The 27,198-nt window shown below is 29.6% G+C and overlaps 2 protein-coding genes across 3 annotated transcripts in view; one reads left to right on the forward strand and one right to left on the reverse strand.

Annotated features, from left to right (window-relative positions):
- Positions 1-1,300: 1,300 nt before the first annotated feature.
- Positions 1,301-27,198, reverse strand: part of kkv (hyaluronan synthase-like protein kkv) — a 117,749-nt gene continuing 91,851 nt past the window's right edge. Inside the window, exons 3-23 of one of the 2 annotated variants that reach the window (XM_014426839.2) lie at positions 17,562-17,806; positions 17,188-17,481; positions 16,849-17,076; positions 15,584-15,783; positions 15,335-15,482; positions 15,004-15,206; positions 14,675-14,863; positions 14,062-14,326; positions 13,710-13,972; positions 13,387-13,597; positions 13,115-13,315; positions 12,489-12,715; positions 12,254-12,421; positions 11,841-12,146; positions 11,511-11,758; positions 11,258-11,397; positions 11,024-11,187; positions 8,484-8,660; positions 4,366-4,533; positions 3,187-3,442; positions 1,301-2,440 (exon numbers count right to left, since the gene is read on the reverse strand). In XM_014426839.2, the coding sequence (XP_014282325.1) occupies positions 2,109-2,440; positions 3,187-3,442; positions 4,366-4,533; positions 8,484-8,660; positions 11,024-11,187; positions 11,258-11,397; positions 11,511-11,758; positions 11,841-12,146; positions 12,254-12,421; positions 12,489-12,715; positions 13,115-13,315; positions 13,387-13,597; positions 13,710-13,972; positions 14,062-14,326; positions 14,675-14,863; positions 15,004-15,206; positions 15,335-15,482; positions 15,584-15,783; positions 16,849-17,076; positions 17,188-17,481; positions 17,562-17,806 (4,633 nt within the window). In that variant the 3' untranslated portion in view covers positions 1,301-2,108. Of the gene's footprint in view, positions 2,441-3,186; positions 3,443-4,365; positions 4,534-8,483; positions 8,661-8,867; positions 9,045-11,023; positions 11,188-11,257; positions 11,398-11,510; positions 11,759-11,840; positions 12,147-12,253; positions 12,422-12,488; positions 12,716-13,114; positions 13,316-13,386; positions 13,598-13,709; positions 13,973-14,061; positions 14,327-14,674; positions 14,864-15,003; positions 15,207-15,334; positions 15,483-15,583; positions 15,784-16,848; positions 17,077-17,187; positions 17,482-17,561; positions 17,807-27,198 lie in introns of both variants that reach the window. The other variant, XM_014426838.2, reaches the window with a different exon arrangement.
- On the forward strand, positions 19,949-20,675 carry LOC106684639 (polyadenylate-binding protein-interacting protein 2). Its single transcript, XM_014426841.2, has 2 exons — positions 19,949-20,192; positions 20,287-20,675. Exons 1-2 carry the CDS (start codon positions 20,175-20,177, stop codon positions 20,614-20,616), a joined length of 348 nt encoding a protein of 115 aa, XP_014282327.1. The 5' UTR covers positions 19,949-20,174; the 3' UTR covers positions 20,617-20,675.

Consider the following 27,198-nt stretch of genomic DNA (forward strand, 5'->3'; position numbering starts at 1 on the left):
GTGGGTGACTTCCTCAGCCGGAGAGGTTATGTATTTTTTACAAAAAACAATCAGGGAACAATGTAATTTCTAAGTAAAATATGTTGATAGTGGCTTGGGAGTGTAGCTAGAGCATAAATAGCTAAACCATCAATTTTTTTTCTTGGTACAAGAACATTTGTAGTTCTCTGTTGCTCCAATAGCATAACAAAACATAATATAACAAATGTTATATTAATATAGCTCATACCACTACCACTTTTCACTTATATTTCTTATCAGCTCAAATATATATATAGCACTCAGAAAACTATGCACAGTTTCTTGAAGCATGCCTACCAATTTCTCAAATATATGTTGACTATTTTCCAGATTAAGATTAATTTTAAGTGATAATAAGATGTCAATTAAGGATGATTTGCTATATACCATTTTATTTATTAAAATCAAAGAATAAATGTTAGATAGTATATTCATTTTCATAATAATTAATATATTGGTTGAGCATAAACAGTTTTTTTTAATGTACTCATATATCAAAGAAGAAATTAATGTAATGCTGACAAGAATACTATAACAGCAGCATGGAGTTGGAGCTTGGGGACATATTTTGATGCCAGAACGGAGCAACCCAAAAAAGTTTTCACTCCAAATCCATAATATAGACTGCATGATTCGCTTGAAGTTTTACTTACTATTACGCACAGTATAAATATGATTCCATAGACTCTTTAATTAAACTAAATCTATGTAAAAATTTTCATTTTGTTTTACTCTTCAGGGCCATAGAGTCAGTTGTAATCAGTGACTCACTAAACAATAGGATCGAACTTTGTTTAAGGGAAAATTGTTTTGACGATGTCATTGTGAGAGAGCAGTTTAAAAAAGAGTATAGTGCTCAGAAGTGAAAATTTGGAATACAGTTGAAGAACTAAAAAGAAAATCTATAAAGTGATCAACACGTGGAACCACTGGTTAATACATCGTATTCAAGGGCTTTTACAAAAATGTGTTGCATTCATATAAATACAGCTTTTCAATTTCAAGTCTCTACTCATGCACAATGATTTTATGCAAACTAAGCTAATGATGGGATCTGTTGTAAGACAGCAGATAATAAATTTTTCCTTGCTTGCATCATAATAATAGGTTTTGACAATTTAACTTGTGAGTGATATGCTTGTTTAAAAATGGTGAAGAAATCAAATGAATGACAAAGATAGATTTATTTATAATTAACCTTGCAAAAGCTATGACATTAAAATAACCAAATAATTATAAAAGGAGAGATAAAAGGACCAGGATAATAAAACAAGAAAAATTATGATAAAAAAACACAAATATCACAAATTTATTCATTCTAATACAATAAAAACATTCTTATCAAAATATTAATTTTCAGTGATGCTTGAAATGGAAAACTGCCCTATAATTTATTACTAATTAAATTGAGCAAATATGTGGAATGTATTGGTGACTCATCATGGTCTACTAAGGTTAAGAAATATTTACAAAAATAATTTTAACTATAATAAAATATTAAATTTTGTTATAAATTATGTTCATAACTTCAGATCAGAGATTATTTATTAAAATATAAGACAATAGTAATTTTTGAAATTATCATTTTTGTAAGAGTCCAATTTAAAAAACAAATTTTCAAATGAGAATAAAGAATTACTTTGTCAAATTGATATATTGTCACCAAAGTCAAAAAATATTACATAACTACTTATTTTTTTAGGATTCATAAGTTTAAATTAAATTACTGGAAGACAATTTCTTACAAGCTGGAAGTTAAGGGAGGTTCATTATAAAAATAAATTAATTTATAAAATCCTATGGCAGTGTATGTAATACTATCAAATTATTTATAAATGTCATAAACTTAAACATTAATTTTAATATCAATTGAAACCAAAATTTTAATATCAATTATTAGTTGACAACATTTAAGTCTTTCTCCTCCCTCTCATGTATATTTAGTGGCAGTTTTATTTACTGATAGCTCACCAAATATTCTCAATTTTTACTATAACACTCACGGATTCTATAAGACACTCATTTGACAATAATGTTTCCATGTCTATAGAATCATTTTCCAGAGATCCATAATAAGATGGTTGTCATTAAAGGTGAGCATTTCCATTTCGTTCTAGTTCAGCCCAATTCCTTGCTACATTTTGTAACCGTAATGAGTCTGTATCATCATCTCCACTGGGCTCATAAGCAGGATTAGTAGCTCCATTCAGACCATTTAATGTTCCATTTGCAAAAAGGTCTTTTACGCTCATGGCACCAGCATTTGATATTCTCTGAGACCTGGGTATTACGTTATTCATGGCTCCAAGAGTCTGCATTTGAGATTTTCTTCTTTCAGCTTGAAGGGATCTCCTTCTTACTTCTAGTGCCTCTCGAACTTCACGACGCATAGTAAGTTTACGACCAAGAACTGGAGTACCTGGAAATATATATTTAATAAATAATTTAAGTTACTGAAAATTCATCTTTTCACATTCAATACATATATCTTTAAATGCAATAACTTTTTTGGTTGTTTCCTTTCTTATAGCCCTTATTCAAAGTATCAATATCAGAGAGTTTTGATTTAAATAAAAATAGGTCATGATTAAAATTGAAACTCTCATACCAAAAATTTCTCAGTTAAAGCCTGTAAATTGGCTAGCTTTCAGCTAAGTTTCAGGCATAGTGAGAGGAAACTAAAAGAAAAACTAGATTTCCATTGGTTACCTATGGGTAAGCAAAAACGACTGATAGTTCCAGTTGTCAGACTTGTTTTCCCCTAAGCAGAACCATTTACTTCAGTCAGATCAAGATTATTATGGTTTTATAACTTAAACTGGGTAGCAAATTCAGCCTCTTGAAAACTATCTTTGGAATTGAAGATTTCTTTTTTTAAAGTTATATAAAAACCATACAGTAATACTATACACCAATCTTCTTTGGTTCTTGTTAACTAGGTAAGAAAAGACTGACTGTTGACCTTGCTGTTTTTAGAAGACAGGTCAGATAGGACTTTCCTTTAACTCCTAAATTATTCCCGGATTTATATCAAGTGCTCGTTTAAATGCTGAATGAACTAGGAAACACCTATAAAACCTGTAGTCTTTCTAATCCTCATTTAAATATATTTTATTGAAATATTTGTCTTAACTATTAAGAAAAATATTACATTAATTTACTTACTTGCGTCTTGTCCTTCGCCATCTTCCATTTTCATTTGCAAGAATCGTTTTCTGAATGCAACATCTAATGTTCCTATAGTCCTAGTTTTTTGTTTTTGTTTTTCAAGATTATAGATTGTTCTTCTTCGTCCAACTCTATCACCTGATGAACCTGAATCATTATCATAGTCTCCGTTGATGCCTTTCAGCCGTTGCAAATGCCGGACTATGTCCACAGCTTGTTTGTCTAGTAATGTATCTTGTGACATCTCTTCAACCTGATGAATCGAGTGATAATTAGTTAACATTTTGTGTCAAGTGACTTAAAAATAAAAATGAAATTAGTGATGGGTGGTATAGTAATGACAAAAATTAAAATGTGTGTCATTGTAAACATATAGGTAATTTTGCGTTTCACAGCTTCTGTGTTAAGCTATTTGTCTCAAGAAGATCAATTTTTTTTTTTTTTTTTGGGAGAGAATATATTAGGCCCATCTATGGACTCACTAATTTGAGAACAAAAATTTGATCAAGTCCTTAACTAAAAATTGTTAATCTTGTCATTTCTCACTTTCTATCAATGTTACAAGATATTTACTAATATGTGTATGTGCTTCAAGGAGTTGCTAAGGGGCTCAATACCCATACAGTAAACTACATGAAAAAGATGGTAAAAATTGGGGGATATTTTCTTCAAAAAAATTAAGTTCAAAATAACCCATAATTTTAAAATTTCCCATATGTTGATACTCAAACCAGAAAGTATTATTTCTAATTCATATAAATTTAACATTTTAATTTTAGAATTTCTTGTAGATCCACCTAGTAATTATCCAATGGTTGTTTTAAAATTTTTAATTTTTGTATTCTTTATGCTCTTATTTTTTTCTTTTATGCACTCTTTTTAGTTAAAAAACAAAACAATTTATATGTTATTTTTAATTATTGAATTAATGATAGTGATAATAATTGTTTATCTAGAACAGTTGTATTTATTACTTATTAAAATCTATCCTTATATGATTAAAAAGTTTTTATTATAAGATACTAAAAAGTTATGGCTAATTCATATTTTGAGTAGTTACATATTTCTTTATTAATAAATGAGTTTATAATTATTTATATAATTTCCTTCTTTTTTTTTAAAAGTTTTGTAAATGACATTAAGAATATTAAGATGCTGTCAATAATATCGACATACCTTTTTGTTACAACATAAGTTGAGTTCTGTAGATGCAAGTATGTGTGATATTGTTCCAAAGCGATGAAACAACATAGCAGTGAACTGGATTACAATAATGAGGGCAAAGAAAAATACAAACACAAGACCAATTGGTTCCAATTGCAGATATTCCTTTGAAATAAGAACCTAAAAAGGGTGAGGAGGGAAAAAAAAAAATTAAATTTTGTTGATAAAGGATATCATATTATAAAATAATACTAAAATACTTAATATAAACTAATCATCAATCATTTATTTTAATTAATTTAAACATTTTCATTTGCTTGTACTTGATTTAAAATCGCTAAGCAGGAAAATTGAATCATCCACATTATTCCATTTCTTATAACCAAAAGATGGTTGTAGAGCAGTTAAACTCACAATAGGGGTTCCTGTTCTTTAATGATTGTTTTTCTTATATTTTTGTATAGGATGTTTTAAAACTTATTTAAAATAATTTTAAACAATCAATGAATACTGAACATTTTGGAAAGGTAACCAGATGACATGATCAGCTTTGATATTATAACATAAATCATTTACCTATATCAAATTTGTGAAGTTAAAAAATTAAAATGTTATAATAACTTTAAATGAAACTTTCTAGACCAAGAAGCAACAAAAAATAAAAATAAATAAATAAATGAATCTTGGTTAGCAATTAAAATTAATTTTATTTTTCAAATATAGTTTTGTAGGTTACATTATTCTAATTATAAGACTGTTTAGACCATAGAAAAAAGTATATTTATCTTAGCAAAAAGAATTGATATAGGTTTCTTCATGGTCTATTCTTACAAAAAGTAAGAAATTACCACATTTGGATATTACACATTGTTCAAAATTCAAGTATTTTGAGTTTTATTTTCATTTTCATGTTTCTAGGATAATATAAATTTAGTCCCAGGGATTTGTCATCATTGCCGCCGCACTAATGATTTTATTCCATGCATGCTAGTATAATGGTCCACTCTTCTGTTCAGCTACAGCAATTGCATACAATTTTTGTATTTTAGCTGACTATTTCCATTTTATCATTATTGTTTCTCCAAAATTATTATTTTGAAGTTTTAAAAATTCATTTCTATTTTTCTCTATTAAATATCCAACAGAACTGCATTTCAGTTTTGACATAACTCTATTAATTTTACTCTCAAATTTCTCAAAATTTAAATTCTCATTAACACTCCTTAGTTCCTCTCATGATTTATTGTTATCTCTAGTTCACTCATGCATCAGATTTTTAGAAAGGATTCAGTGAATCACTTTCTCGAAGGCCCGCTTTCGAGTATATTCTGAGATCACCAACAAAAAATTTATTTTGTGGCATAGTTCTTTTTGATAGCACTCATATAAAAAATAAAATTTTATGTCACATAGTAACAAAAATTTCCAAAAGTTAAAATTTGTTTGTTTATTAACATAAAAAGTTGTTTTTGAATGAATAATAAGTAATGGTATAAATGGAAAATTAATTGATTCCTAAAAATTATAATTTGTTCAACTTCACATGATGATATCAATAGATGATATCTTAAAAAGTTTACTCATTAGTGATTATTCTGATTTCAGAAATTCGTAAAGAACTGTTAATCTCACATTTTAAAACCATTAGACAAATTTTAATTTATAATAATAATCAAATAAAATTAGTTAGACACAATAATAAAAATTGTTTGGAAATTTTTGTTGTTAACTGTAACCTACAAAACAGGTAGCATTTATGCATGAATTTATCAACATTTTGAGCTTTAATGATTATGGAACACTTAATGATACTTATCTAATGCATATAATATGAAGTATATACATTTATCAATCTATTTATAAATAATTAAAAGTGCAACTAATTAACAGAAAAAACTGTATTTACATGCAGATTCAACATTAATGGCTTCTACATACCAAATATACATTATTTATAAATTTACATAGATATGAGTAATACTAAATTACATAACAACTAATCTATTTAAAATGGCACCAGATAATATTCTCTAAGAAATATTTAGCTAAAATCTGCTTTCTGAAAAAATATATCTATTTATTTAATTGTATATACAATTGCGTTAATCACATTTACAAAATAACATATACACCAATCACCATGTTACTAAAGTCACTGATGATACATAAAATGTTATCGAGTTATCATTCCAATTCAGGAGATGTGGCAGATTTTCTTCGACCTGCACGGCTCGAGAGGTAGTATGGGAATGATTGCCAATGAAAGAAATGAAATGAGGTAAAATGAATAGTTAATGTTGGTGAATGAAATAGTGAGATAACAATTCATATATTCTGTTAAGAAGGATATTGAAACCATTTATGAAGTATAATTTAATGAGTCATTAAAATGGAAAACATGAATTCAGTTTGGAAACTCAAATCAAGTAAATATAACAAAACTAAATTTTATACAATATTAGTTGTGAATGAAAATCTTGTAATTTTTGTAACAATCACCATTAAATATTTGGTCAATAAATTATCAAAGTTTTCTTGATATTTATTGATCTGGGAACGGTAAATTACAATTTATAAAAATTGATAAATCAGAGAGCTTTGAGGTCATTTGTATACCTCACTCACTAGGTCTAACTGAAGTTTTGTTTACCATTCAATATTAGCTTGTAATTAGTACCTTGCATTAATAGCTGCCAATTTGCTATATTTGATTATTAAAGTATATATTAGTATTATGGAATCACTATATACTTTCAATTAAATAAAATATATGATCAGTTAAAAAAAGAATAATGCTCCTATTAGAAGCATTGGTCAATTAGCTGAACTCCTAAGTAAATCATGATATCTGTTAACGTATACCTTTACTAATTAAAGATTCATAAAGTTTATAGAAAAGCTTAGAAATGAGAAACAAGGTCAGTAAATTATGATATTTGTTAACATATATCTTTAATAATTATAATTTTCCAAATTTCTGCAAGAAAACGTACTAATAAAAAACCAGGCCAATTACACAGTTGGTGTGACTAGTATATTTATAAAAATACATGAATAGAAAAATTTGAGAAAGTCTCTTAAGATGATTTGAGTTTCTGTGTTTAGAAGAGTATGTTTAATGATTTTTCTCATTTATAAAACTGCCACAGCTTTGGAATTTAGTCATGGCAATGTGTTAAAGTACTTCATGCGACATTCATGTTGTGCACTTAGGTGGACAGTCACCTTACATGTGTACATTCTCAAAGACTGTGTGAGTGGAAATACTGTTAGTGGACACATTTAAATATGCTATACTATATGTATGTTTCCTGGATGTTCAATGGTATAGAAAGAAGTAATAATTCAGGAAGCAAGCCATAGAAGGTTGGATAAATGCGTTTGTAAATTTACATTTATATGATAGCAGAGATACTAAATGACTTGAATAAATTTGAAAAAGAATCAATTATTAAACATGTTTTTTATAAAGAACTATCATTTATATTAAATGTATTGTTTTTTGTTCTATATGATTAGAGAATAAATTTTTGAGGGCCATCTATAAAGCTCAATTCAGAAAAGTTCAAAGCTAGCCGTTTTTGATAAAAATTTAGCAAGGGCTTGTTAGGTATTAAATATATATTTTATTTATAATTTCGTTTTTTTTTTTTTATAAGTATCACTAATAATGTATTACTACCTCAGATTTTTCAAGAATTAATTTAAATAATTATTTAGGAGTAATCAAAAATGTTGTTTTAAATAAAATATCATGATGAATCAAATGCATGTAGAGAATGCTACTTTACAACTTGTGTGTTATCAATATTTAAGAGTTTTAATCAGTCATAGGTATGAGAAAAGTGAACTTTAACTCAGTTAAAGTTAAAATTAAAAAAAAAAAAGTATTCCAGTTATTGAATTTGTAGTTTGTTGGATGTAAGCATGTACAGGAATATGTGTACATGTTGAAATAATATTTTTGAGAATGAGTGGTATATACATCTCTGCATTTTGAAGGAGATGAATAAAGAAATAGGTAAGGAAAAGAAGAAGAAAAGAATAGAAGAAATAGAAGAAGAGGAAGATAACAACCACCCCGAGCATGTTAATCTGGAGGCCCCATGCTTTTGACACAGGGGGAATACCTCCGCTGTCTCCTCTACATAGGTGATGTTTGTCTTCACACCGAATGGCCATTCAACATGTATGTTGTCCTTGTTCAACTGCAGAAGGAATACGATGAGAACAAACAGTGCGTTCATCATGAAAAATGCAAAGACAGACTTGTTTCTCAACTCTTTCAGATCAGCAGCAATTCTTGCCTGAAAAAAAATTATAACAAAACAAAATATTTAATTTTTGTCGGATGAGAGTGAGAGCAATTGGCGTCTTGGTATGTCGGTCTTAAATTAATTTTAAGCAGCTAAATTTGATCAGTTAATGATTAAGGATGGACCTTCCAACATTGTTGGACCGATGGGAACCGAGACTAGACTGCCCCACTCTCCTCCGCACCTTATGCCCCTCACCTCTTGTGTTACTTCGTTGTATGTGATGTTTGTTTTCACACCAAAAGGCCATTTCACGTGAAGAAGTTCCTTATTCAATTGGAGAAGGAAAACAATGAGAACAAATAGGGCATTAATCATAAAGAATGCAAATACAGAAGAGTTCCTGAGTTCGATGAGATCCTTAGCTATCCTGGCCTGGAACAAAGATACCCGGCGCAAACAAGGGCACCGTCAACCCAGTTAGCACTTCGAAAACAATAAAACTGCTACAATTAAGCAATATTTTCATATTGGTTAATTGTAGCAGCTGTTTGTTAAGTAAGGTTTACAACCCCTCATTAAAAATATTTCCTTCACTTTTCTTGAACAGTTATATCAATTTTATGTTGTAGTGACCAATAATTATGACACTTTGTAACTATACCCAAATAATATGTTCTATTTGGATATTAGTTTTTAAAATGCAATCATCCTTGCTCTATGTTACTTCATACTTTTGAGTTAAATTGTTCTTATTAAGATTTTTTTTAAAATGAATAACCTATGCTGTGTTAAATGTCCTTAGTTCAGTTGAATCATGGGTTCGATTCCCATTCATGAAATGAGTAGTTGATTTTGATCGATCTATTTCAGGTCAAAATCTCACGTTTAGGAGCAACCTTCTTATAGCAAAAATCCTCAATTTTGAAGCTATCTGTGGGTTAATATCAATCAGTTAAAAATATTATTATTGTTTTATATTTATTCTTAACTATTTTTATTTTCTAGTTATTTTTGTTGTACTGTATTAGTTTATGAAAAGTAAGCTATTCCCAGATAGTAGCCTTATTAGGATCCTCATGTTTCTGAAATCTCAGTGGTCTTGAAAATTGGTTTACCGTTATATGAATAAAATTGATTAATGAATTTCTAATTAACACCCTTTAAAACTAAAAATTTGTTTTTGGATCGATAAAATTTACATTAGCCGTAAAAAACCCAACTTATGTAACTGTAGTCCTAAACTGAACCTAATCATCAATTAATAATTAGCATTCTGCAAAGTTAATAAATAATCTCCATTTCTATGAAAACTTCAGTAATCCTAAAAATACTCATGCTCCTGTGAGAATGAAAAGCTGCATGAATAGAATATAAATTATTCTAGAAGACTGGTACCTGAAACAATTTTTCTTTAATTTTATTTATAAGCAATTGGTCATGAAGTTCAAATTTTTTTTCCCTTGGTAATAGGTACATGAAACTAATAATTTGTTTTAATTCTAGGCTACTTGTGTCTGAGATATTTTCTCTTCACTAACTAGCCCATGTATACAACTATAAAGTATCTTAATTTTATTTTAAATAATATTAGCATTTTAGTTTGATTACCATATTTGTCTTTATTCCATAATTGAATTGCTGAAGAAGCTTACTTAAAGATTTCTGAACCAGCCATTCACATTTAGTTAAAATGTTAGGCTTTACCATAATCATTTGATGAACAGTAATGCTAAACAGATTTTTTTTTTTTTTAATACCATTTCAATAGAACAACAAATCATGGCAATCAATCTATAATTAGCTAGGAACTCATTAACTTTTACCTTTTAAGTAAATTAGAATTCAGAACAAATTTATTTATTTTATATACATATAACATCTTGGTTAATTGAATTTATTTTAAATGTCAGAGATCTTATGATTTTTTTTTGTATTAAATTGAATCAATTTTTATTTTATTTTTTTAATATCTGCTAATTACTCTTTCCTTTATATGATTTTTAGTAATTGATAGAACCAACTACTATTACTAGAATTACAACTATGAACCTAACATTTCAATAGTTATTGAAACCACATATTCAAAAGATATTTAAGCTTAATTAATTAATTTTGATTGTTTTAATGAAATCTTTAATTTAAATAATATAATTTTCCTCAGAGGGTTTACTTTAAGTACTAATATGAGTTTGCATATAAGTATAACAATAAAAAATTATTATTTCCTAGACGAATTCTTTGTCTTCAACACAAATCCTGTAAGAATTAAATTTAAAGTCTTTAAAATAAGTTTTGTTATATTTTTACCTTTTATATAGTCTGATAAAAATTAATTATTTAATATATGCAATAAGTGAAATTACAGTTATTAATATAATTTTGGTGCTTTCTATAAAATTTGTATACATTACCCTTTCAACTTTGTCATCATCAATGGGAAATAGATATTTATCCAAAAGATCTTTCCAGAACTGGACTTCATTTGCTGAAAGAAAGGCAACTGGTCCTTTCTTCAATTCTTTGTCCTCTATCCAATATGGATTTATATCATCATTTCGCACAACTTTAGGCTCTCCTGCAGAAACAGCTGATGTAATATAATTATTTTCATTTATTTTTTTTAACTAACTTGGAAATTTGTTCACCTGTTGAGGCAGTATCACTATCATCTGATTCTCTATCGTCATCTGCCTGCTCTTCTGTCAAAGCCACTAAATTATGGTCTTTAGAGCTAGCTGATGTTGTTCTCTTCCTGCTTATCACCTGGCATTGTGGATCTACCACTCTGAAAAAAAAAATTAGGATGTTTAATGTATTATGTATTATTGGAAGTAAAATGTTTTGTAGTATTAATGTTATAAAATACTAAAAAGAAAATAAATCAACAACAAATATTACTTTTCAATGCCATCCAATCTTTTTTCTAATTTCTCAAGGGTTTCAGCAATTCGAAGTAGTTGTTGTTTTTCATCAATTGGTTTAGGATGAGTACAGAACATACAACGGAAAAGTCCAGCAAGAGAGAACTCAATCGATCCTTCTTCATTATCTCCTGGCATAGGTACATTTTGAAGGAAACCAAGTAATGTATTTTGACGAGCTTTGCGCTTTGCTTCTTCTGCCTCTTTTCTTTCTTCCTCAAGTTCCTGTTTTGAATTAGAAGAGTTATTTTTAAGAAAACATATAATATAGATTTTTGATTAGAGGTAATTTAATTGTAAGACTAACCTTCTTTGTTTTCTTGGTTTGGACTTCTCTTGTTCCCCATGATACAACATTCAAATTGATTATTGAATACAAAATAAGGAGCAAGTACATGCAAGGGATTGAAAGGAGATAAATTGATCCAGGAACAATACACCAGAATTCTTGTGGATGAAGACAGGCTGCTATAAACATTGATCCCGTCATTGATATAAGAAATATTGCTGATGGTGAACCTATACCATCCTCTCCCAATTGTAACGCTGTACCTACTATGACAGCCATCATGATCATGGCATACGCTGTTGATAACATCTGTGCCAAAAGTAACTGTAAATGGCAAAATCAATCAATCAATCAATTTATTGAATATTTAAAATATAGAGTGCTATAACAATATACTTAAATTTTTTTTTTTATGATGCATATTATTTTACCTGTATATCAGCTTTACATGTAAAACAAACTAACATAAAAAACATGATTGGGATGATATTATAATAAAAGCTGGTCCAGTTGTCAATTTTAAAAGCTGCTACAAACGCACCAACCAACATAAGAAATATAGTTCCTGGGCCAAGTATTGTTCCACCCATCAACATGAACTGTGAAAATTCCATTATGAAATAAGTTATTTTATGTATATCTATTTTTCTAAATAGAATTACATACTTGGTACCAAATGTAAGGAAGGGAAATGTTATCATTGATACGTATTGTTGCTTTGTAGTCCATTAAAAGATCCATTATGTTAGCCATTGTGGAAGGCACCCATCTTCTTCTCTGATTGTAGAATTCATTAAAACCTTCAGGGCAATGTGTGTAGGCATCTGAGGCAGCTGAGTATTCTACTCTATATCCTCTCTGAAGAAGCAGTGTACAGAGCCAACGATCTTCGCCTAAATATGCAAATATATTTTATCAACCTTTTTTTTCTGTTATTTATTAATGTTTCTTTATGTTTTGAGTTTAATATCCCTATGTTCTCCAACTAATAACAGGAAAGATGGATTATTTACCAACAGTTTACCAACCTATAATAGCCAGGTTAAGAAGACTGAGCTTTATTTTGTGTGTCTGCCAACCAGACCGGGCTGGATTCGAACCAGTGCCATTTCTGACACGAGAATGCTAAGTTGGTGCCTTAACACACTCAGGCACCACCGTCTCTGTTTGTAATCTTGGAGAAAAATGTTGAATGATATTCATAATATATAGATTATAATAATTTTATTGCCAGAATGATATGTATTTTAATCCTTGATTTTTCAAATCTTGACATAAAATTGTTTTTTTACCTTGATCGTATTGAACATAGTGCCGAGCTTCTCCAGACTTGATTGTATACTTTCGCATGACATTATCATCCATAAGTGCCTTTCCTCTGAATAGTGAAAAACATCCTGGACTACAGAGTACACAACCAATCATGTGTTCAGTTGCTTTTTGCAGCCAGTGACCAATAGCATATTCAAACATCTGATACCATACCATAGGCCCTGAAATTGATACCTCGGTCAATGGAATAAACATTCAATACAATTATTTCATTTTATGATGAATAACCTACCAGAACCAACAGGATGGATCCGACCACAAGCAGCTCCTAAATTACGATTTTTTTTCATGAGATCGATTAGAAGTCTTACGGCGTGTGGTTGGAAGTCAATATCCCCATCAAGAGTCAATAAATATGTATTTTCTGCCATAACTTCCTTTCTTTCGACAGATATAGGAAGTTCCATTAGTCTGTGTCCAAGTAAATAGTACATATACATCACCTATTAAAAAAAAAAAACATAAAGCAACTTGTTTTATTTAAATAACATTATTATGTTCTTTTATTTAATTGGTTATTTTTTTTAAGTTACCGACTAATTGAATATTATCTACCTGGCTCCAACGTTTTCTGTGTCTTATTTTTGCTTTGTCTTTTAAGTGAGCAATCATTTTTGTTTTACCAGGTAAAGTCCAAACAAGTCTTCCACCGTAAGGTGTCGGATATTTGACAGGTGGTCTAATTCGAATGTGGGTTTCATGAACATGGGATGCTGCTTCATCAATAGTGGAAACAAGAAGTTTGACGAAACGATTTACTTGTGACCAATCATCATTTACATCACTAATTTCAAAAGCATCATCAAAGAATATATGAGCTATTAACATAAAAAAATATATATGTATTAATTAATATAAAACTTCTAGGAAAGGAAATAATAAGAAATTGAATCTTAAAAATGTTTACTTTCAAATTCATAGTAATCTGGGTCAACTACTCTTAAATACTTCTGGGCTACTCTTCGTGCACATTGATCTTCATCCATCCTTAGTATAGATTTTAACATTTCCATCATCTCATCTAGTGTTTCATGCCACATTGTAGCACAAGCATAAATTCTAGTGATACTATCAGACTTTTTGACAGTTTTAGGAGTAGTTGAGGAAGCATCAGTATGAACAGATATAGTTTCGTAATACTCATCAGGATCCTTTTCTCTTTCTGCTAATTCCTAAAATGATATATGTTGGAAACAATAGTCTTATTGATTTGAATAGAAACAAAAAAGTATTTAAATGGTAAACAGAAGTAATGTGTATTAATAAAATTTATTTAAAATTACCTTCTGCAGTGTGAGTATTTACATGCAAAAATAAATTTAAACCTTCTTATACCTGAGCTGCAATATTAGAATAGATATTTGAATAAATACAATGCTTGTAAATCAAGAATACCTTATCTGTTATCAAATGATATTTTAGATTTTTATAAAATAACTAAAATCAGCAATGCCCATCTAATAAATCAACATAAAATGTTAATATAACATACTGGTCAATGATTATTATGAAATTCTCACCTCTGTTTTTACATCTTTTTCTTCTTCCCTCCTTCTATTCAACCCAAGTGATTGATCAATCAGAAGTGAATCGTACATAGGCAATACGAATAATTTTTCAGTAGTTGCTAGCCTCTCACATTTTGGTGTCCATATGTGAAGAGTTATCCAAGTTTGTGATAGCAGCCAAAGTAACCAAATCCATGCATGCTGTGTAATTAAAAGATTTTTGTTCATTATTATTATTATATTTATAGAGCTTGAAAACTATTAGTAAAATCTTATTATAAAGTAATTTAATAGTATAAAATGTACTATTTACTTAAATAAAGCCAACTAATATAGCAAACCTGTTTTGAAATAAAATCATTCAAGAAGTATACTGGTGGCGATTCAAAGAATAGGTAATCTGGTATCATGCCTTGAAAAAAACATGGATCATCGTGCCTGAGGCCGCATAAAGCAATCAAAAGTGATATAGTCACTGGTATTGTTAAATTTACTGGGAAAGCATAACTAAATCCTTGGATAACAATTTTGCAAGCAAATTTACCTAAGAAAATGTAAATAGATATTAATAAGTATTCAAAACTGTTAAATTAAATTAATTCATTAATATTAGCTATATTCATATTTTTCTATATTTAAAGTAAATATTATTAGAAATCCAATGAAATTTACCAAATATATAACACAGATAGGCAGCAACAATTTGGATTAGAAGTATATAAATTGCTGTGTCATATTCAGCATCAATGTCAACTATTTCTCCTGTTGGTGTCACATTTGCTAAATCTGGAAGACTTGTACTGCCAAAAGTTGGTCTTATCTACAAAGAATATGGATACAATATAGAAATCCAAGATAAAATGTAAAAAATTTAGTTTTTTTTACTGCTGTAATTTATACCAATAATTCAGAAAGATTTACCTCTGTAATTCTGATCTTATGAGCAGAAAAACCCCGATGAAATAGTGAGAAGAAATGATTTATATTTTCTCCTCTATATATTCTTGCTACCAGAATTAAGATAAGAAAACTAAAAATTTTCCATGTAGACATAAAAATATATGTGAAATAACGAGTCCTTTTTAGTCTTTCTTTTATCTTCCAGAGAGGTCTCATAAAACCTGTAGATCATATTTAAATAATCAAGCATATTAATTCACTAACATTAGTTTATTTAATAAAATAATTAATATTAATTTAATCGATCAGATTTCTCTGCTCCCTTCTATTTATAAGATAGGTACTTTTCACTGTTCTGTACTGTAGACCATTTCATTCTGTTTTGAAGAAATCTTTGATTACACATTACCAATATGGTTTTCACTCTGTAAAACCAACAGTAGACTGGAGAGAACAAGTTATCAATATTGACAAAAACATATAGTTAGGTTCACCAGATTCCGGATGAGGAGATTACAGTTGTGGTTGGCCAGTATAAATAAATATGGAGAACATTCAAATTTTTATAGATGTCTGGGCTTTCTACTCTAGACCAATAATAAAATTGAACAGATTGAGAGAAGTATACTAATTGGTAAATAGACGTTAATTCTCTCTGGATTCATCAAATGAATCCTTATCAAGAGTCAAAAAGATAAAACCTTGATCCAACTTGCCTAATCCAATGCGCCCAGTGTTGAAGACACGGATTATGGTCCAAAATATTTAAATCTCCCTACTGAGATTGGAGAGAACGATGTTCAGTTTCATTCTGGTCAGATTTTTGTGGATGACCTCCGGACCAAGAGAAATCATGCTGATTTACAAGACTGGATAGCATAAAGCACAAGCCAGGGAAAGGTGATAATTGTTATTAGAGGAAGTTACGGCCTGACATAGTACTCACTATTATATATTTCTATGAGATAATGATATAATTATTTGAATAATTTCCTATCTATTGAAATTGAAAGGTTACACTGCACATATAAGCATGCACAGCATCCTTTGTTAGAGGGTTGCGTTGGTTAGTACAGTAGAATTCTTCCATACTCTCTAGGTAGGGACAAATGCAACTGTAGCACACAATTAGAGGTACATGGAGGTTTTTATAGGAGCAGACCAAGATTCATTAATTCAATAGCTATACTAAATAAAACTAATATTGCAAATAATAAAATTATAAGTAATATATTATCAAGCACAATATATTATTCAGAATTGAAACAAAAGTCTATGGTACTTACCCAATACAGAATGTTTGGAAACATAATTTTCCCACCAACCACATGATATACAAAATAAAGTAGCAGGTATTAACCAAAGATTTGGACGTTCTCGACCTTCAAGAATGGGCCATACAACAAAACCTGTAGCCTGTGCTCCTAATGCAACTGCATCAACAACAGCTTTCATGTATACTTCAGTCTTTTCTGAGCCTGTTGTACAACCCTTAGTGTTTCGTGATAGCAAACCTATAAAATTCAATAGGTTTACTTCAAATCTGTGTAATACTTCTTTTTTTACTCATAATTTATACATACTACATTCTATGTATAATCATTAGAAGCTTGTATTTTACTTACTTAGCAAAGCCGGTATGAAGCAAACACAGTTGGTAAGCATTGCCCCCTTTACTACATCCAGCTCTGGTAATATAATAAGGAATAAAGAAGCAAGACCAACTACATGAAGAGTTTCCATTGCTAAGATCCACAGGAAGTCCATAAATGGAGGTCGCTTCCAAGATTTAAAGACACATATCCTGAGAGACCTAATGAATGTTCCAAATTCGGGGATTGCAAAAGCAAAGAGTAAACACCATGACCAGGCTACTCGTTCTTCTGGAGGTAAGTTGACTATGAATTGCTTATCCCTTCCTATAAATATCAAATAACATAAAATAATCGTTTATTGATAAGTTGATAACATATTTCATTTATTAATAAACAAAACATACCTAAATCCTTATTACAATAGCTCACCACTCTGTCAGGTCGTAGTTGGGAAGTAATGAAGAGAACTGATAGTTTTGCCATAACACCACTGATAAGAACTATGGTGAATGTGACAAGATATGCGATTATTTTTAAAATTTTTACTGTGAATTCGAGACATGCTTGATTTTCCATTGAACCCGAATCTGTTTTCGGAGGGAGAACTCTGAAAACATCCCATCCTTTTGTCTCCTGAACAGTTCTTGTGCTGGAAAGAATTGTCTTTTTAGAATAGGTGTCTTGAAAATATTTAATATTTAGTAATAATTCATTATAGAAATATTAAATATCTAAAAACTTAAAATAGATGCAAAATCTCAGTTACTTTAACAAAAAATATTTATAACAATACTTTTTTTTCCTTACAAATGAATCCATTATCTTATTATTATTATGAATTCATTATATTATATCTTATAAGGTGTTGAGAACCAGAGTGATCTATCCCACTTTGAGTATTGGGTAATAAAACTTATACATATTTAAAATCTGTCCCTTAATGAAGTCTGGTGCTTTGAACACTGGTTTTCACTATATTAAACTTAAAAATAAATATAAATTATTTTACTTTATTTATAATATTTTTAATCTCTTGAGACGGATTATTACTGTTTAAATAAAATAAATTATGTCCAAATTAAAGTCTCAAAACATTCTTTATTTTCTCAAAAGTCCAATGTTTCGACCATCCTCAAGGATAATCTATTGTAAAACAGCTTTTGTTATACATTGATTTTAACAATTTTAGTACTTAACATTATTATTAATAAATAACATACGTTAAAAACAAATTTACACTCATATAAATTATTTTAAAAAATGTCTGCAAGCTATTCTGCCCAGGTCACTAGTTTCAGTACAAATTACCCTTTGAGATAATAAAACATTAGGGAACGTTCTTCTGCCTTCCTATAATCTTGTTTTCAAGATTATATTTCATTTATCTGTATCCCACCATTAATAGTGACCTCAGGCTACAGAGTGCTCTTTAAACCATTCTTGCTAGGGCCATCCTTTCTGCCAGATTTTCACTGTGTGGCATCACATTCAGTCCTATACCTAACACAAGTTAGGTAGGTTATCGCCTCACTTGAGTGTTTCCTTTGGAGGATGAATTGTGTTTTGGTAGCAGCTGTCCTTGACTTTTTCCCTAACATTATTTTTCTACGAGGTAGTTGCATCAGTCAGCTCTACAATTGGGGACCATCACAATACCTGGTCTTTTATGTAGGCAGTGGCAGAAATCCTTACTACATTTCCAGTAACTCATGTAAAGCATGATTCCATAGGACAGAACCATGCATCCCTCAGGGCATAATCTCTCTATGTAAGCATCTACCTCATAACGCCTGCCTATAATCTTCATTTCCAAATGTATAAATATTATGTCCTTTCCTGGAGGTAGCTCGTGAGATCGTATAAATTATAAGAATCATACATTTGCAGCTACTGGAACAAGATTAGCCACCGCTCAATCTCGAAGGCAGGGGATGTCAAAGAGCAGAAGCTTGACATAACTCTCTGATCTATTCTCAACATATCTCGTTACACTTAGCAGGAAAAAGTAATGATTAGTAAACTAATTACAATTCCGTTCTCCAAGAACTCATCGCAGGAAGGAATCCTATTGGTCTATGTGACATTTAGGTTTTTATCCTTGCCTTCATCCCTGTAGAGGAGTTTCAGGAATTTCATTTTTAGGAATGATCCCCTATTTAAGCAGACATTACTAATTCTAAGCAATTCTCAATTTAGGGGAGACTATTTCTCAAGATCGTCGAGTCTAGGAGGAGGATTTTTTTGTTTATAATATGGAGTACACCGCAGTTAAAGCTTACATATTGGCTGGGAAAAGCTAACCCCGGCTCTGTATGATATGCCATATAATTATAGTTTCACGTAGAGAGTTCGTGGTGATCGAGTGTGTTGAGGCTATAGCCTCTTTTATTTCGTGGTAGACCCATATAAGAATATCTTAGCAGGATTAATTTCACCCTGGTTAAAATAGGAGGTTGCTAACATGTAGTATAACCCGCTCTTTTAGCCCTAGTTTGTGTTCCTTTATTTATAATTACGAAGAAGGTAACTTTGTTTACATCACAAAAAAATGAGTAATTACTGCTAATATTAAAAATTACTTTTTAACTTTATATGATCCTTGTAAGTGGTGTATTATATTACTAATTCATAATAGATATGTCACCATATTATATATTTTAAAACATTTAATGCTTAATTGTTTTGTTGAATTATTTTAGTTTAAGTTTGTACATTAAGATTTTATTCGTTGCTCATGTTCTAATAGCATTGTTTTTTTGTATGATGCTTAAACATACCATGTATTTAAAAACACGTGAACATATTGTTTTTCGAAATCAAAATGGCGTCACTTACGTAATTTGAAATTTTCGTTACACTTTTCGTGTTAAATTTAGAAGTTTGGTAACTGGTTTTGTATTGAAAATGAAATGTTTTCTACATTTCAATCTTAAGTCCGAAAAGCTGCAGCCAACACTGTTGGCTGTTTGTCTTATTAAAGAGTAAGTGGCGAAGGGCAGGTTTCATTAGAAAGATTCATGGCTGACAAGTTATTGGTTAGTATAAATTTGTAGATTTTTTTGTTTAAATGTATCTGTTTGTCATTTATTCGATTTAACCCTTAGTCTTACAACTTGTGTTTGTTTTCAGGTTATTATAATGACTATTCCTCCAGTGATATTAGAAATCACAACCTTTTCTTCACAGAAGAAGGAAAAGGAAACATCATTGAAGACAGATTTTACAGAATACCTGTGGATGGAAAATGAGGAAGAGTTTGATGAAGAAGTTTTGAAACAATTGGAGGAAGAAGCACTGATGGATGATTGCATGGAAGCAATGCTTGAAGAAGAAATGATGATGATGAATCTGAACGAGTATTCGAATTTGGATGGGGCCGACTTGGAACAACATGAAGATCTAGTGGAGATGAGCCTGCTTAATCCAAATGCTGCCGAATTCGTACCCCAGTCCCTTTAATAATAACGGTTACCAATCCTCAAATTATCAGTACATAACTCTATTTTCCTTGTTTTTAATGTCTTGTTTAATTTGTGTTTTAGTTTGAGGTTGTAAATCTTTGTATTAACTGTTTGCATTTATGTAGCACTACTGTTTTCTTAATTTATTTTGTGGTGTAAAGTTTGATCAGTAGAATTTTTCAGTCATGAGTTAGCTAGGTTTTTTTTTTTTAACAAGATTTATACCGTTTTGAAATATATTTCTATTGAAGAGTAAATTAAATTTATTTGTTTTCATGAAATGATTATTTAGTGCTAAGAGGTACAAAAGTAAAAATTCCTGCCGAATTCAACAATGACAGGTCAGTGCAAATTTATTAATTCCTTTTTTTTTTCTCAATTTTATATTTATTTAGTATTTGACAAACGTTCGGTTATATAGTTTGATTTATTTGATAATTACGATTTAAAAGTTAGAGTGACAATAATGTTTTTAAAATTTTTGGTAGTTACAAATATTATTTTTATTAGAATTTATTAATTGATTAAAATCGAGGCCATCTTTAACCAAGCTAAGGGTCTGGGGAATTGGAACCCCCTAATTTGAGAATTCATTTTTTAGTAACTCTTTGGGTTATGATCAGAAATTTATTCACTATAAAGTGGGAAGCACAAGATAAGTATTCATTTTAATCAGGTCGATCGCAGGAATTGAGGGACTTACTGATAGTGGGGCAGTAGGACAGTGGGACCATGAAGGTAATGGCGAGATAAAGTGGCAATTTATAGAATCGATTATTCACATTTTATCGATTTTATTGAAAATGAAACGATTTTGATGAAAATCGCAATGTCATTGTAGAAATAAATAGTTTTTTAACAGTTATATTTTACTAAACTATTCTATTTTTGGCAGGAAAAATATTTACATTCGTTATTCACCTTTCAAGAAATCCTAAAATAAGAATTATTATAACAGAAAAATAAAAAAATCTGTTCATAATTCTCATCTTCCCTGGTATTTTGATTTTTGTTCAAAAAAAAAAAAAAAAGCGATAACTTCATTACGAGCCCACCAATTTACATAAAATTTGGGGGCGTGTGAAGAGTGGTAAATAAAAGCTGTGTGATGCGTACACTGTTCCAGAATTTTGGTTTTACTGTCATGTCGACTGATCGTGTAGGCATCTTTTAATCCATATAAACTTTTATCACCTACTTTCTTTTTAATCTAATATTTCATTAATACGTTCATCAAAAATTGTAACTAGTTAAGTATCCGAAATTTTCGTCGTTAAAGGTTCTGAATGTATCTTAGTTATTATTTTGTAATGTGAATAATTCTTTCCTGTCGTATTTTTTTTTTTTTAAAGCTCTATATGCGAAACGCATATGTTATGATAGATCTTAGTACTGATTTGTATAGTATCATTTTATTTTTTGGTAATAGTGTTGATTTATTATTAAAATATGGGAACATTCGGCACAGTATTTACCTTAAGCGTCCTAATTTTAAATAGGTTTGCTGGTTGCATAACAGTTTATTGTTTAACTTGACTCCTAAACATTTAACGGATTTGGCAAGTGTGGTAGGGGTATCATTTAAGAAAGTTGGAGATTAGTGTGAAAAGAGTCTTATTTCAACTCCATCAGAATCTGTTATCTGCTTTCGCTTGCTCATTAAAAAACTAATTCTCTAGATAAACTTATGTATTAAGACCGGCTCGTTGTGTAGGTTTTATTCTTAAACGACAAATCATTAATCTTGAAGTATGAGTAGTAATAATATATGGTAATAATAATAAAGGGATAATAAGTACGAAATATAAATAAGCAAAAAAAATATATTTAATTTTCAGAAAAAGAAACTTTAAAAAAAGATAATAAGGCGATATATATCACATTATCTATTTTAATACCCTTACCTTTTTTGTTAAACAAATCAGTTTAGAATTCGATCTGGTTCCTCGATACTACTAAAGTAATTAGGTACTATTTTATTTATGTTGGATACGAGAATAATTGTTATTGTTGAGAATAATTGTTATTGTTTATATAAGCGGTAGAATGTTAACCCACCTTTAGATGTGCGTTGACTAAATCGTAAATGTCAAGGCATCCTTGGCCAACACAACAACCATTGAAATATAAGCCCGAAAGTGTTTTAAATATAATACACAAAATAGCTCTACACTCATAATAATATTTCTTTTTATTATTATTATTTTTTGTCATTGAACTAGCTAATAGAGGCTTAAACAGTAAATCGAATTTCTTATGCTGGAAATGAGAAATTTATATTTCAGTATCTGTTTCTTATACTATCATAGCAGCATAAAATGCACATTGTACCTTCCAGGATTGTCTCAGTGGATTTATTATTAAAAAAAAAATTAACATTAAATTTACAGGTTTCCTCCAAACATAATGTTATTTTCTATGACCTCATTTAAATGAATGAGACACTTTTATTATATTTACGATGATATTTTTTTGTCTAATATTAAACTGTTGGCATAAGCACTTATAGTTTCTTTGTGTTCCTTAATAATTTTACCAATTCCTAACAATTCTAGTGTCTGGAATGGCAATTTATCTTCATGAAATTCTTTCCTGTCACATTTTTCTTTTCTTAATGTTTGTTGGTTAATGATCCTGATAATTTGTTTATAACATTTTGAGTGGTCTTTTAATGTTCTTCACACTCCTCTAACTGATGCCTATTGTAATCAGAAAGCTCCTAGAGTTAAACATTTGTCAGTGGATTACCTAATATTATTCTTATTTGATGAAACGGTACCTTTTTGTGTGAACACTGTTATTCAAGAACCCTTTAGCGACTTTCTCCAACAGCTATTGGATTGAAGCAACAAAACCAGTTGCTCGGGTACTCAGCTATTTCCCCCGTCAGATAAGGCCAATGAGACAAGTAGCATGATCATTCACCTGTTTCTAATACTACTTGAATGGTGGTATCCTATCTGTTATTACCTAATAATATTCACTTCATGGAGTAAGAATGAGTTGATACAACGAAGAGGATTAACAGGTCCCTGAAGTACCTTACAGTGTGTAGTTACACTATAATATTTATAATATAATATGCTATGTTATTTAAATTTTAAATGCAAAATTTATATAAATTGAGTCGAATGATTTGTAAATTTTATTTGAATTCAGACCATATTTATCTCCTCATTAAATTACACCGGTCTGGAAAAATAAACTTTTGTAAATTTGATAAATCTGCGTTTTCATCCATTATTTATAAATTGTTTCGCCAATTAATATGTAATGCCAGTTTTGTAGCCCAAAAATCAGGAGAATCTTAACTATTCAAATTTCCAAAGTATCAAAATGACGTTAAAATGTACCAAATGCCACAAATCAGACTCTACTACTACAATTTGAGTTTGAGATATCCGACAATGTAATTATAATTGTTCAAATTTATTTTAGCAATTTTTTATTTCCTTCTAATATAGCAAATTATGTATGCAATTGTTAACATCAGAATAAAAAAAAAACAACAACTTGTCTTTCTAACAGTACTACAAAATTGAATTTGGACAAAGCATTCATAATCAATAAAGGTTACAATCAGGTCTAAGAATATTTGAAAATCAATGCACACTCTCTGGCAAGTAAGAAAAATTGAAAAGTTTAAATTTTTTGTTTTTTGGAAATTAGTATATAACAGTGTTTTCAGTAGCTGAATCCGAACAAGAAGTTATTTTTCAATTCAAAATTTTTTACCTTAATTATATATCAATTTTATTGTGAATTTAATAGTCTGTATATTTTTTCACTTGTATGTACTTAACAAGTTTACTCACTTAACAACTCTACAAAAAAAATTACAATTTTTTTTACTTGGCGGAGAGATTATATTTCTTTGTACTCATGTTATAACAACATAGAATACATTTGCAATAAAGCACTAAAAAGCCACTTGAGTATATTTAAACTACTAAAAATATATTGCCTTAAATCTAAAATTCAAATTGAACTAGTGGAGTCCGATTTGTACCGTTTGGTATATTTCAACTTCTTTTTTTATACCATAAAATTTATATTTTATTTGATCGGTTGGATATGACAGATTTTCTTGCTAAAAAGCTGTCATTACATGTCATTAACTTGCTAAAAACATGAAAGTGATGGAATAATATGGAGTTCATTTAAGGTTTCAGCACACCAAAAAACATATATTGTTAGGTATCATTTTTGGTTGTTGTCCAATATTATTATAATTATTTTTAAATTTTATTTAATTTCCTATAGTTAACTGTCCATATCATGAGAACTACAAAGAAAATCTCTTTGCATCTCTCTGACAATTGCCCCTCTAGAGTCATCAACTTCTTGTCCACTGCAGAACTACAATAACAATATCTTTCGGAGAAGGAGGACCTCGCAGCAAGATCCCTAGAGCTATTATTGATGGCCACAGTTGTCACTAGCCCCCAGTGCCTCTAACAAAGAGCTCAATCAGAATGGCAGTCTTCAGTAATTATTAATTAAATTGGAACAATGACCCTTCTTTGAAGAACCCGCCTTCATACAGTATGACTATTAGTGTATCACAGATGACCAACGCATTCAATCATCTGCTGGTGTGTGGTCTTTACTGGTTCATTTCTCAATGACTGGAGGGCAGGTATGTAATTTTTACTGCTTCATTTCATTCTTTGATTATATATTATATCTTGGCTATTGAAAAAGCGGTTAGTTATCATTTGATTACTTTAAACAGGAGCATGGTAATAGAACGAAAAAGAATATTATCATTCTCTACAATAATTTGAAAACCCCAACAAAAGTTGCGAAAATTGAGAACCTACTTTAATCTGGAAAACTTATGATAAAACAATACTCAAAAAAGGTTATTATATTCAAAATAGTTTATAAACGAAAATTAGAGAGGTAAAATTTTCAAAAAATGTTCAGAAGAGGGCATAGTTCAAGTTGGAAATAAGGTAAAAATTGTTGGAAAATTTTAGATTTTGACTAATTTAATAAATTGTGGTAGCGAATTTCCTGAATTTACCCCAGAGCTGTAGATAATTTTAAGTCTGAACTGTAATAGGATAGTTAAAGTAACAAAACGATGGATTAAACTAAATATTTCACAACCTTTACCGAGTTAAATAACGTTTATTCAGCATATAGAGATTCGAAATTGTAATATTCAAAAACGAAACAGTATATCTGATTATAGAACAATCAGGTTTGAAATAAACTCAAATTTAATCTATTATTATCATTGAAATTGAATAGGCATAGAGATGCTATCAATTATCAAGCGGCGAAAAATGGTGTGTATCTCAGACATTTTAAATTAGTAATGTCAGTTTCAAACAACCTATCGTCTTTGAGCTAAAATGACCGCAAATGTTCTCATATACACGCACGCACACGTTATTATTTATATTTATTTTTTATTGACATTATCATTAATGTTGATTTACAAAAATATTATTCTGTATCGGCTTGTTTTCTTCTTTTAAATATAATCAAGTTATGACTAAAAGGAAAAATGATTTATAATTTTTTATTAAACAAAATCTTTTGTTTTAATTTAAGAGTATGAAGGTTGTTTAAAAAAAAAAACAACATCAAATTATTATAAATGTTATAAAATCCCAAATTAACAAGAGATGAGTATTGATAGAATATTATTGGGACCATCTCATTAGTTCTTTATTCCTTTTATTTCTCATTCTGTCTTTAAATAAACTCGGATTCTTTGTTATAGTGAACAATGAATAGCTTAAGTCATGTATTTATTGTTAATCTGATGATTCATGTTCGCTTTGAATGAGGATATGTGTTCAAAATATGATCCAACTCAGGCTGACAACTCTCAGGTATTTTTATGGAAATGATTCAAGGCTCCGCCGACGCACCAGGGACTCTGGTCCGGTCTGTAGGACTTTGACGGTCTATCATGTTTAGATAAATTTGCTTAGTATCTGTTGATTTTTTTTTGTAGTACAAATTACGTTTATTGAAAAGAAATTCTAAGGAAGAAATGTATCTTTTTTTAAACTACTTGGCTGATTTGAAGTAAACTTTAGATACTACGTATTCTGATAATGTTTCTGTCTGGTCGCTTGAACACTGTTCGGGGATTTCCCTATGAGTAGTAATTTTATAAAAACATATGTGTTTTCAACACATGTGGTTTAGCAGTAAGAAAGCCTTTCTTTTTCTTTTCTTTTTTTTTTAATTTTAAAAACCTTTTAAAATACCTCTTTATTTTAATGAATTATGTAAACGTAGTTTATCATTCATTATTTAAAGCTGATAAATATATTTTCTAAATCCGGTGTGATGTGCGCATCACCCTTTTCCCCTCCCTACATTGAGAAGAAATTCATTTTTACTTAAATCTTTGTCTTATTGAACACAACAGAATTTAGATCAGTAATATAAAAACAAATACTCTCTAGTTCTTGTGAGATCATATGATTGTAACGATCACATACTTAAAATTACCTTGGAATTAAAAAAAATTTATTTATAAATCTAGTCCGAAGTATGTCAGGGCAAATGTGTTTTTAGGGGAAGAGCTTAGTAGATTTTTTAAAAATAGTTA

This window comes from Halyomorpha halys, unplaced genomic scaffold (assembly GCF_000696795.3).
Source record: "Halyomorpha halys isolate HHAL.00 unplaced genomic scaffold, Hhal_1.1 Scaffold596.1, whole genome shotgun sequence".
Lineage (NCBI taxonomy): Eukaryota > Metazoa > Arthropoda > Insecta > Hemiptera > Pentatomidae > Halyomorpha > Halyomorpha halys.